This window comes from Battus philenor, unplaced genomic scaffold (assembly GCF_028537555.1).
Source record: "Battus philenor isolate CCGP_79_NKW_IND1 unplaced genomic scaffold, ilBatPhil1.0.hap1 SCAF_7, whole genome shotgun sequence".
NCBI lineage: Eukaryota > Metazoa > Arthropoda > Insecta > Lepidoptera > Papilionidae > Battus > Battus philenor.
The window spans coordinates 14012622-14026863 of NW_027181737.1; the positions used below are offsets into that span (position 1 = coordinate 14012622).

Consider the following 14242-nt stretch of genomic DNA (forward strand, 5'->3'; position numbering starts at 1 on the left):
AAAAGAGAATGAAAAAATTAATAGTAAAATAAAATCTTGTTTCCACATAAATAAGGGTGGAACCAGAGGTCCTCAAAAACAGAAGAGATATAAAAGATTCTTAAAATACTAAAAATATCATTCAGTGATTCTCAGTTCTCCACACATGCAGACACCCTCCTTTCTCTCTCCGTCGTAATGCAGCAGCGCCTTACAAATGCGACTAACATGCATCACTAGCCACGCTAGCTCTACTGGCTAGCTCTCTCTGTTTGTCTAGATAGCTTCTTGTACTAACTCTTAAAAATCCAGAAACTGCGATATCTGGTCTGTTTGTAACTGTCAGTCTCACGGCCTATTTTCTTCTAATTTCTTAATTTAATTACTTTGTATTTTACTAAACACTTCACTTTTTTTGATTTATGTATCACAAATTTTAAAAAAAGATTGCTCATTTCGTATCAATATATCCCAATCACTACCAATAGGCATTGTCAAATCTTCAAATATATCAAATTACGTAGTATGTATATCCTAAAATTTTGTTTGGCCTAAAAACAACTTGTATTTGTCGAGTCTTCATCAAAAATCATGTGTTCCTCTGATCAATGTTACTTTACTTTCTTTATGTTTTTAATTATTGTTTTATGTTAATCTTTTTGTTAAAAATAATCCTTCAATTATTTCAGGTAAAGGAGTGGAAGGGCACAGGAACTCGACGAAGATGTCTTACGTCTGTCCCCCACAATTCGTCCGCCTGGGACATAGTTGTTACTTCTTCAGCGATAACAAGGCCACGTGGCAGAATGCCTTGTTCGCTTGCAAGGTAAGTAAACATTTATTGAAATATGCAAATTTAATTATTAAATACAAATTCAATTAAAAATACATCGTAACCTAGTGATTATAAATCTATGCAAATGTTACAAAGGTATGCGCGCTCCGGCAATTTTATATCAACGTTGCTTACAAACGACTAAAATATTACGAACAAATCAAATTTTAAAATTCAAAAGGTATCTGTTTAGATTTACCTATTAATATTAATCTATGAAACCTTTTAAATCTACTTTAAAATGTACGAATATTTATTAATGATGTTTAGGTCCAGTGTTAATATTAGTTCATTTACTAAATCATCTACCCACTGTTCGGGCGAAAGTTTCTTCTTTCTTCATCCATAACTCTTCATACTGGCCTAAAGGTATCCATTGCTACATTATATTATGAACGTTTAGATGGTCTTTCAGGGTATATTTCCCTCTCTCTTGCTCTCGCTTTTGTTCTGATGTACATTACTTTAATAGTCCATTTATTGTTTGTAAAACTCGAGGTATCTCCGTCCCTTTTTATTTTAATTCAATGTCTTCCGTTACAGCATCTATTAATATATTTTTTATTTTATTAACTTGAAAACAAAAATTCTATCAATACCCAGAAATAGTTATATGCAACTTCAATAATATATAATATATTTTACATAATTATCTTATCATTATTAAAACATAGAGCTAATCTAGTGGGGGGCGTCCGACACAGTCAAGGTCACGGGAAGCTGCTGCATGTAGGCAGCCCAAGGACATCATTGAGGACTTTGATGGAGGCCTAAGCCTGGCAGTGAGCGTTTATCAGCTATCATGATGACCATGATGAAATAAAAAGGTGGAGAATTGCTTTCAAATTTGTAACGTTCTTTTTCAAATTACACAGATCAATAAATTGGTTGTAGAAAGCTCGGAGACCTGGTGAGGTCCCCTATATGTGTGTGATCATCTCAGTTGTGTCCCTTCTCATACACACCTGCCTAGGCCACTGATTTTATGCAATACTTTTTGCATACATGAAGAAAATCTCATGTACTAAGAATCTAGCCCCAGCATCCAATGAAAACGGGACTTTATATCCCTGTTGGAACTCAGCAAGCCAGATAAGAGACATAAATATAATAGATTACAAGTCTAAATACAATCTAAGCCGCGCAATTGAGTCCACCCATTGTGTCTTAGCACTTAGAGTAAGCAACAATGTTTAAGTAAATAAAATCTATTTCACTTTATTATATTTAACTTAAACCATGAGCTTATCATAACTTATCTGCTCTTAACTGTTTCTGTCCGGTAAAATTTTAACTAAAATAATCTATTTTAATTAAAATGAATTGACAAATATGTTGAAAAGCGGAAAACACAAGAACGACACGTTAATTTATGAAAATTTTTTTTAATTTTCTTTAAGGCTTGCTGAAGGTTCCTCGTAGTTTTCGCTTCCCAAAAAGATATCTATTTCTATGGGAGGTTTGTCGACTAGGCGATCACAGTGTGATCGTAGTACTATGGTACGCAGTGGACTCTGCTGACCATCCTTTGGAAACATGCTAGTAAACAGTGGCAATCAAAATATTGTATACCGGGGAATATATTCTACAGGTCTATTGGAAATAGTCTAAATGCTAGTTAATAAAAAAATATAATTATTGTTAATTTTAGTATGTTACATATATTCATCCTTGTAAAACTTTTACACCTATAAACAATCACCTGGTCATATAATGTGTTATTATACATATGTATATGTATTTATTAAGCCAATATTTCCTTCGAAAGCTCTCGAAAAAAATATTTTCTTAATAGCATACATTGTTAAAATGATATAATCAATTATGATATATCAGAGATTATGTCATATTAACGCACAAAATGCTCGATCGGTAAGCCGAGACGGATGCGTCAGAGCTTCGCCAATTCGAGGCTCATAATGTTAAGGACGCCCACTTAAATTTACGATTAGCAATAAATTCGAATTAAGCTTATGGCTTTTTCGCTACTGCTATAAATAACAGTTGCTATCTGCTAAATTAGCAGGTTTCTTTTGTTATTACTTAAATATCCATCTAGAGCAATTAATTTTAAAGTGCTTTAATTACATTTATTTCAGTCATCGCATCTCCACTGCATATACACTAGGTATAGGCCTCTATCATAAAAATTTTTTTTTCCTTAACAAGCTTGACTATCTACCTTGAGGGCGTCGAGGTGATCCATGGTTTCTATTCCTTCTTTAGACCAAAAAGGCCATACAATTAAAGCCAATAATGCGTGATGCGTGAAGCCAAAATATGTGATTTTATAATGACATATATATCGACATCTTTATTGTAAATATTTGAAATTTAAAAATATATTAGTTTGACAGACCTAACGGAATAAATTCAACGTATTAAAGTGATCATTGCAACGATAAAAGAAAGATTATTATGTAATAGCAGAATGATTTTACTGCAGCGTCCTTGAGGTGCTGCCACACTATGCGGAATATCAATAGCTTTCAGAAAACTGGACGAAACTGTGCAAGGCGTTTAAGATAAACATCGGCTTGCTTTAGAATTTTAATGCGCTTTTAAAGCGAGCAACCAATGCGAGTTACGACATTGGGAACAGCGAATAAACCTTCTATTTACGTTAACTGAATACGCAGTTAAGTATTACAAAAAATGTTTCTTTCTCAAATTACTTGCCAATCATTTTGTTAAGGAGACTTTATTAGAGATTTTGTTATGGGAGACTGACTTATGCCAGAAACTCGCAGAGTCAGTCAGTTAAATTCTTTTAAAACACAAAATTGTAGTATTTCGTTTACACTTAAAGACTTGAGATAGGATTGCAACTTTGCTAGGTAAACCGAAGGCATAATAAAGGTCACGAGGTCATAGTGGCAATCTCTGGATTCTTACCCTTGTTTGTCGTCTGTTGATTAAAAAGAAGATGTAAGTGTTACAACATTTTTGCTACAATTGAAAGCTCTTTATGTCTAATATTGGGATTATTACAAGGCTATATCTATAACCAATCGTAGAATTTACGCAAGCTTTATTTATAAAATATAACCTACATTATAATTCTTTTTTTAAGGATAGAAAAATTTCTTTTCGTCTATTTTCCTGTCTTGCAGGAGCCACCATTTTATCCAATTGTAAAGTGCAATAAATTTATTGATTGATTTAATATTGCGTAGAGATTTAGTATTATTATTTCTTAGTTATTCAACAAATATTTGTTACTTTTAAAGAACATATTAGTATAGAGATTCATTTATGTATTATTACTAGAAATAAATTAAGTTCAATTTTATTTAAAACGATTTAAAACAGATTTACTGAAAATAGACTTTATATAACACGTCGACAGATTCCAATAAAGCGCACGAAATATTTGACAGGCGACGTATAAATGAAGCAAAATGGCGGTCGTTTTGCATGACATTGGTTCGTATATGAACACTAGGTAATCCTTATTTAGGATACCAATTTACATAGCGTACCCTGTTTTAGGAGCTTATTGACATAAATTTATAAATCTAAAGGAATTAGTATTTTTAATTTTATATTATCATCCATAATGCTACAAATTATTTACATACTGCACTCATAAATATGAAATAATTTAAATTTTAAATGTTTAGCAAATATATTGCTGCTCCCTCTTTTACTTATATAGGCTGATTGGTTATAGCTGAAAAGGCTTTAGAGGAGTGAATATATAGTACATTTGTCAGCAAAAATATTTAAAGTTTTTACACTCGTTCCTAATCACTCTATATAAAGTGATCATTAAGAAATGAGTTACATAAATTATTATTCACTTTAATGCGACATACACTTAACCACTACAGTCTGTAGTAACAATTAATTTTAATATAAAGTGTCAAATATTGATAACGCTTATTCTTACGTTATTACCATTATTTCTTTTATTTCTGAAACGATTGTTTTTTGGATATAGTGCCATAAGAGACCGCATAGTCCATACCATAGTTTATACATACAATAATTGTTGATACATACACCCCTATAAAGCCATAGCTAATTATCCTGTATTCAAATCGAATTAAGAAAAGAATACCTTAAAATATCAAATATATTTTCTGAGAAACAAACACGGGTTATTATTTTTTATGTATAACACATTTTGAAAGCATTTGTATTACTATAATAGAAGTATAAAGTCTGTACAACAATAACAAACTAATCCAGTACGCACACCCACGCGTATTCCGTACGGAACCTGTTTTCGCACAATCCCCGAGCGCCAATTTAACAGTACAGCTGTCGCGGAACCGTTACACCGGAACGTTTTTTGCATTAATTTAAGCGATGCCTTGTCTAAACTACATAGATAGGCCACTATGAATTTATATTCGATTTTGTTGAAATGACAATCGAATTATTCAAAACAAAATTGCTGAATTAGTAGAACCTTTTTTCTTTTTTTGACCTTACACAGCTGTCCAAGTGGCATTTACAAAGCTTGAGGGCTTCCTGAAAAGCCTCAGATTGGAAGGCCGCAGAGCTCTGAGATCGCTTAAGCGGAGGTTCTATAGAGTACCAAACTTCGGCTTGGTTGGTTGCTAATACCTTACTAGGGTTACTAATACCTCGAAAAGCATTAGCACTGGTAGAAGAAGTGTCGGAAGAAACTCGACCATGGACTTGAGTAGATGTCTTGTTCTCACGAGAGCGACGACTGTGTCAGCTATGTTTGTTTTGTAGGTGGCGGCGTCTACAATCAACAAGTCAATAGTCAAACCGATTTAATCATTGGAAACAGAATTTTTATTTTAGGAATGTCAAGATTTCATGTTAAAGAATGAGCGACAGCAATAGGCAATATTTCATGTCCATTTAAACTGATATGTTTTAGATAGCTCATCTCTCATAATTAAATTATACCTCGCCAGCATTATTGTATTTCAGCTTAAATAATGCCTAACTGATATACCATTTTAAAGGTAATAAGTTATAATAACTTATGGTGTTTCATAGTAGAAAAGAAACTTCTAACTTTAGAAGTTCTGTGTGCCTTACCTAAGTTATGATACTTTAAAGCATCTTATTTATTTTGGACAAAAAAATTTGACATACAAAGAAATCGTTTAACTTAATTTGTAATTCTATACGTTATCGTCAAAGTAACTTTTTGATGACAAATAAAAACATTTTTTCGAAATCAATTCAATTAATTTTGCCTAATATCATAATAGCTTAAATGTTAACATTAATAAATAGAGCACAAAGTAAATATTAATAACAACATTATTACTAATTATAAATAAAGAAAATAATTGTGTAAATGTTGCAAAATTAGTTCAATTATCAATAATTCCGGGCAAGGCGCAGGAAGTCCGCGCGAGGTAGATGGACGACGGGCATCTGGCGGAGTCCACATAGGGATGCTCTTTACTATACGATATTTTATAATATCGATATTGCACTGCACGAATTATCGATATATAGAGTCCAAAGATAAACTCGATAAATTCTATACTTGTAAAATAAATTCATACTAACTGTGACAATTTTTTGTACTTGTAATTCATAATAATATATGTACAATGCCATTCGACTTTTGTTCAGACTCATATCTAGATCTAGATTATTTTAAATACTTCTTAGAACTTTAATAAAATTTTATAGAATTTTTTAGATAGGATTAACAAACACTACATAGGGTTCGATTTGAATCTTTGAAATTTTTTTTAAAATAAAAATAATTTATATTTCAAAAATCTTCATCGAAGTAGACTTTTACACGCACTTATAAATCGATATTTATTCTAAAATTAATAGTAAGCTACCACCGGCTCGGATTTCCGATTTGCTAAGAGCCGAACTCAATAGTTGGACTTTTTAAATAAGAGTTAGCTATGTTTGGTAGTATAGGTTATAATTTTTTTTTGTTTTCCTTATTTCACATGCGATCAGTCCCAGGACTAAAAGCGGATTTGTTGAGTGGTTACAGCTTCAGAAGGGGTCTCCCCGACGGGAGACACTCCTATTTCACCATCGAGCGTCTAGTCTCTGGATGTCATGGCGTTTAAGACGTTTCCTGTACTGGATGCAAGTCAATTCGGAAGCCAAGTTATTTGGGTGTTTGTCTAGCCGATTTTTATAATTAGTCGATGACTGCTGGATCTCCTTCTTTACTGTTTTGATCTACAGAGCTTCGTGGATTTCAGAGTTCATTTATTATGGTACGCGGTATGCCATTATGCAGCCTTTGTTCATACAAAGGCTGCATAATGGCATACTGCGTACCATGTGTTGGAGTTACAAGCGCTTCCCCAGAGTTGGAAGGTTATAATTTGAACCTTACAAATGACTCAACAAACCGAGTTCCACGCATTTTGATCAACACAAACTCTTGAATTGTGTAACTAGTTTTATTTAAAAATATACCATTAAATATAAAACTAAGACAAAAAAGTTTTAAGATGATTTTTGTTTTCATTGACAATACATTACTAACATTATTTATTATCTTATATTTTTTTTCTTCTAGTACCGTATTTCTCTGTAATGAGGATCGTGACTCTTTAAGGAAAGTTTGTCGCAATGTGTTATGCCATCAATGTCGGTCTTCAGAATTGTGTATTGCTTCGTCACTGTGGTATGGAGCTTGGTTCAAACCTTGTCGGACCAGCGCACGTGGTACCGGTCTCCTGGTTGTCATCAATCCACTTTTCTTGTGATCAAAAGTATATCTGAGTTATCATTGTCTTTCCTCCTTATTTGTCCGAAAATCTTGAAGATGTTACAACTCGGTATAATTATTAATACAGGTCCGATGTCACATATCGATACAATACACCTTTTGACATCCCTTTATTCACATTTTATACATACGCTCGAATGCCTCAGAAATAATGACTATAGGATGCGCATGCGCAAGTCATGCGGAACAGTCTTGTTTTGCCATTCATAAGCTGTCGAGTGATAAGTAGATGATTTGTAAAACAATATTGTACGACTTTTCTAGTAATCTGACGTGGATTTAACACGTCTAATTTTATTCGCAGAATCAGTCATGTTGTCAATCTTTTAATGTTACCAACTTTAACAATACATTAATAGAATTAAAAGATAAAAATGCCTGATCTCATCACATCACGCTGATTTTCATCTGGCTAATATACGATTTATAAAACGAAAAATTTGTAAAGTTTACGTTAAAAGAGTAACCATCAAGTTTCTTGTCAGATTCTTCTCGATTCGACCAACTTTCTTAACTAGCAGTAGTCTATGCACATAGACTACCTATGTATAAATTCAATTAGATAACTATGCAATGAGAAAGAGGATGATATTAATTATAAAATTGTTAAAATGTTTTTTTTTGTAAAGTAAAATAAAGTTACAAATCCAACCAAAATAAAATAGAAATGTCTAGTGAAACCCTTAAAAGAAATTGTAACTAAAAACCGGCAACCGTAGCTTATATCATCTGCTCACCAAGTGTACAGACATTGTTAAAGTTATCGGAAGATGCTAAATCCAGGCCGCTCTTAAACAGTTTTGTTGGAAATATATATAGGAGGCCTATGTATATCAGCAGACGTTATATGGCCGAAATGGCGATTTGATGAAATTAAACATAATTAAAATTGTGTTAATAAAACAAAGCGTAGTTACTGACAGTCGAAATTTCAACCTTTTCTTAAAGTATTGTCATAAATCAATAGACCACCAATATTCTACCTAGCGACGATTTTAAAATAAACAATTGACTAATCCGGCAAAACCACAACTGGTTCATATTGAACTCACGTCCTCTAACACAATATGCACACAATAGAAAAAAAACACAGCCCTGGGTTATCATATAAATTGTTTTCATTAAAGCAATACGAAAACAATTTTTAAATTGTACAATCTAAGAATAGTAGGTTCAGCAAAAAAGTTGTTTTATATTTACTATGCGTACTTTGCAATTACAAAGAAACGTGACTGTCGAATGTACGTGGCATTAAAGTGTACAATTTTGATTTAATTCATCTATACCAGAGTTCCTCAAACTTTTTTGTGTCGTAGACCCCTTGCCATGTTTTTCCGTGTTAGGTAGACCCCCTACTTACCTGATATTGCTTTCCTGTAAATTCCTAACTGTAGTGAAGTTTAGTGTTAAAAACTTAAAGTAAAAATTTTGTGTCGGTTATGTAAAATATATGTAACATTAAATAAACATAAATAAACTATAAATCATTATTTATTATTTTCTTAGCACTTTCCTTTTCAAGATTCAGGAAACGAATAAACGTATTTGTCCCACATTCGTATTTATAGAGTGACGAATTGAACAAGTCAGTGCAAGGTAGCGAAGCTCTGAGACTGCGACTCTCAGGTTTTTAAAAGTTCAAAATTTATTGCGACCACAAAGCGAATACCAACATCCTACAACTTACAAAATTTTATAAACATATAATAAACTTTTTACTTCATAGGTACTTTTATAAATAATGTAAATGTTTTGATATTATAAGATAGTATGATGTAAGTAAATAGGTACTATCAGTGTATGTGTTGAGATCCACTATCGTGGACCCCCATTTTCATTTCATGGATCCCCAAGTTTTTTTTCGCTGACGTAGACTCCTTGCAGGTTGTCATAGACCCCTAGGGATCGATATAGACCACTTTGGGAATCACTGATCTATACCATATGGTATATAGATATATAAATATATCTATATGTCAGCAAAAAGTTTTAAAGCATATATCTATGTGTGTGTGTGTATATATATATATATATATATATATACATAAAGTCCCGAGATATATATAGGTCTTACGAGAAAATATTTTTTTGTTTTGAAATGCTACAGGCGAATACCTGAAATACAATCTTATATAATTCACACTATGTGCATTAATAATACGGAATTGCCACTGCTCTCAAACAAGTTTCCAGAGGATGGGCAGCTACCATGATTGTCAATACGCCTGCCAAGCGTGGCTATTATGGTAATTTCCCCATAGATATCTTCGGGCGAGAGCAACGCCATGCAATGGCTTCTATAGGCTGAAACGTCAATCACAGATTACCCAGGTACAGACAGCTAACAATAATTAACTTTATGTAGTAATCCGAATTATAAAATCGTTTTCATACAATATTATCGTTACGCTATTTATTATTACCGTTAATTTTTTGATAGGCTTTACCATGATTCATTCACAATATATGAGCTATACATTCATTCCTTTAAATCTTTTATACCTACACACAATCATCCTGTATACACGTAGTTACTGTCAACCAAGTTTGTGCAAAAAGTATAACTTAGAATTATTACAGCAAAACACTTTTCTTCAATAAAAAAACTTATATGTATAATTTCACAAACTTTAACTTATCGATAAAGCGTTCGCGAAAATTCTGGTCGCCGCTGTCAATATATGAACGGTAAGACGGAAAACGATAAGAATACAAGATATTTTGGAACAGATATATATTCGCATAACCATGTCAGAAACTGTCCGCATGGAAAATTATTGTTTTATCATCTTTTATATCTGACGGGTAAATGATTGGACAAAACTCAGGTGGTAAGCGCTTGATATTATATATTATTATATATTGCATTTTATAGCAAATAAATCATATAAGTTCAAATAGCGATCTCCAAAAATTGCAGCATCAGATATTTATTTCACAATTTTTTTTTAATTTTTAAACATTCATATTACGAATGACAAAAATAAATCTTTCTATAAGTCGTCACATTGCTTCATTTAATTGCCTATCTAAATCATGTTCCTCGCTGTAATTAAAACCTTTGCGGAATAATTTTAAAACGTAAATCATTTACAGTTGCAGGAACCATGATTTAATTATTAATTTTAATAAATGAGAATGAATGTTGGTAATTAATGCAAACAACGAGTGAAATTTAATTATTAAAAACTAATTAATGAATATTATTAAATATTTGATATTTAAATAATTCGTGTACAAGATGATCGGTCATAGATGTAAAAAGTTTGACAACGAAATAGCATGGAAGCTTTTACTTCTATTATCAGTTCATTTGTATGAAGTTATCACTATGAAATATGTTACATGAATTTATATTTTCTATTGAGATGCCAAAGACCTATGGCATTACCGAGATACCTTATAGCAGTACCAAGTCTGAGTCCAGAATTTTGAAAACAAAATCATAATTTTTAAAAAAAAATTACTGTATCATAATTACACACATCTTTTACATTCTGAAATCATTTCTTTGTTAATTAAGTGTACAAATATGTGTACAAAATATAATTTTAATTTTATTAATTGAATTAAAAATAATTCCTCGAATAGATATATAGACAGTAATGATAATAGATAACGGAATTTTTTAAATCTGTCAGTATTAAATAGGTAAAAAAAGCTTATAACACAAGTTTATTAACTAATAAAAACGATCGATTCAATGTTTATACAGGTATTATGGGTTGAGTCGTTATATTTTATAACAGTCTAAAATAGCTTCAAAATCAGTCCAGTGTTGTAATCTTTTTATTTAAGTTTTAAGTATATTCCTGCTTATAATATTCCTCCTGATAATGTATAACAATGATCTTAGAGTGCGGGTTAGACGATGTTATGTTACGTTATAACTGTTTGTTTAAGTTCAACGTGACTAAGTTTTTTATTTAAATAAAAGAACAGTAATGTCGATAATGGATGGAGAAATCCTCTCTCGAGGACTGTCAATTGACAGAAGAAGAGTGGCAGAAGGAACTCCAAGAACCCAATCTATGTTCGAAGGATACTTCTGGTATACTTGAGACAGTAGACGCCGGTGAGGATGGCATTGTCTAGTCTAACTGACTTTATTATTAAGTTATATATATACATACATATATACATAAACAGTTACGTTTATTGTGGACGCGCTGTCCGAATCTTCGAGAACGCTTCTAAATCTTAGAATAACACGACATATGAATGTCAGACGAACTGCAGTGACAGCACCTACAAGTGAGGCGAAAGAATCAAGATAGTACCTAGACTCTGGCTTGAGTTAGGTCTGCATATCTTCAGTATTTACAAAGTATATTCCAATGATACATCAGCCACCATTTCTCAGGCGTTGTCGAACTATGTACTGACTTGTTTAAAGTACGCGAGAAGCAAGACGCATCTATAGTGTACGTCAAACGTACAATTGTATCTTTTATAACAGATAAAAATAAATACACCGCATAGTTCACGTGTTTATATAATCTGTGGCCGTGTTATTCCAGCGCCGTGATACACATGGTGGCCGCCAAAGAAATTCGACTCATGGCACATATTTAAATAATACGGTTCCGAAACACGTGTTACGTTTCTTTATGGAGTCGTTCATCAAAACTGACCTATAAATAACTAAGCGTTAGGCCGATCGTGAACGTTGGTCTTACCCATTGCTATAATGTATTATTTTATAGATATTTATAAATCATTACATATATAAAACTAATGCATTTTTTAAATATTAAAATAAAGGTTTTAAAACGATTCGAAAGTCTTAGTAATTCATACTAAAAAAAAAACTAATTAGTTGTCAGGGGCGACTCTAGCTCATGTAGCGCCCATGTGCAATGAAACCCTGGTGCCCCCTGACTCCCCCTCCGCGGCTACAATTATTATCTTCGCCGTCGCTTTTAAACTATAAATACGCGAAATAAGGTTTATTTCTGCGCCAATTAGAGAACGTATACGTCACATATATAGCTTACGTCAATTACCAAAAAATGAGCTCTACATTCATCTCTTTAAAGCTTTCACACCTAGCACCCATCACCCTATGTACACATATTCTAATAATGATAGTGTAAATACACCTTTATGTCAACAATAATGAATATTAAAAGAAACGTAACGACAAATCTCTCAGACCGAATATAATTTAAGCGTTGAATTATTTGTTTAATATATATTACGGGATGCGGATGCCAAGTGCGTTCAAGCACGGCTTTGATCTCTTGTTCAGGCAAAGTTTATTTGAGTGTACGCTAAGTGGCAGGGGCTGGAATTACAGGAATTTCATTATGCAATCCTCTTACGTTATTATTAAAAGGGAAGAAAGCAAAAGTACATATTTTCCATTTTTACATTTTAAAAACACATTCTTATCTTCGACATTGGGATAGCAGCATTAACTTCAAAAGAAATAATATATGGAAACTTTTATAAATTACTTCTATTCAAGCTTCCAGCTTCTTCTTAAAACCATAAATAGAACGTCCTGTATTGCGCTAACCTGTGCGTGGTCTTCATTGTAAAAACATAAGGTTCCAGCGGCCATCTGTTTTGCATGTCACGTGGCTTGCTTACTACAAACTTCAACTTGGAAATCTGCCGGATTTCTATACTTTAATGGACTAACATTACAAATACATAAAATTTTGAGCGTATGAAACAAGAAAAGTCTCATTGATTGCATGATTGTAATGTAAATGTAAATAAAAAAAACATCGCCATAACAGCCGCCGCAAAGCATATGCCAACCCCAAAGATCGCCACAATGCATCGACTTCCTGTGCACATAACTATGTCATCGAGTCACCTAGTAATAAAAAATACAAGTATGACCTCCGTATAATTGACACAAAATTCTTATTATAAATACATAGAATAAAAACATATTAAAGTACTTTTATGTACAAATAAAAACACATCTATAATTAAATAATGTGACGCGATTTATTTATTCCGTAAATAGACATTAAGAGGTAAATTGTGTAAGCCGACATAGAACCGGAACAAAGGTATTTACTGACATAAACTAAAGCTACATGCTTATGCTTTTAACAAAAGTACATTTAGTATTTGAGGCAAATATAGCGCAAAATTTTGACAATAGCCAAATTGGCTAACACTAAAAGCGGTACAGAGATATCTAGGAATAACAAAACGTAGCGTAATATTATTCTTATAACCGTAGTAATGAAGTGAAAGCTTATTCATAAATGGAACATGTTTATTTTTTTTTTAATTTTCATCCGTTTGCGCGTGGACAGAGTTATGTAGAATTCTACCTACTAAAACCTCATTGGAGGTTTTACTCTGTACAGATAAAAGAGACCATTATCTACGTCCAAATAGTCCGTCCCAAAGTATGCTACCTTGGTAACGCTACCTCTAAAATCCTCGTTGTATGATCATAATGGTCGAAGCAAGAAGAAATGCTGGTCTAAAGTGGCAATAGGCGAGGCCTATCGCTCGTGCGACTGATGGTCGCTAGGGCCGAAAGTTTATCGAGTGACGACAGCGAGCCGGTAAACGCTGGGTGGATGTGGTCCGATACCACATTGATCCATAATCCGCCTGACTCCTAAAAAAGATTTTAACTCTGAAATATGTTACATCAACTTATTTTTTTCTATTGGAAATCAGAAGGCTAACAACATTTTTGTTAATACAAAATCTACAGAGACAGATAGTTAACAATAATT

General features: G+C 32.6%; 1 protein-coding gene across 2 annotated transcripts in view; it reads left to right on the forward strand.

Annotated features, from left to right (window-relative positions):
* Window positions 1–14242, forward strand: part of LOC137931093 (uncharacterized) — a 227098-nt gene that overhangs the window by 148042 nt on the left and 64814 nt on the right. For both annotated transcript variants that reach the window (XM_068774492.1, XM_068774493.1), the window contains exon 3: window positions 669–805. In XM_068774492.1, coding sequence (XP_068630593.1) covers window positions 669–805 — 137 coding nt within the window. The remainder of the gene's footprint in view (window positions 1–668; window positions 806–14242) is intronic.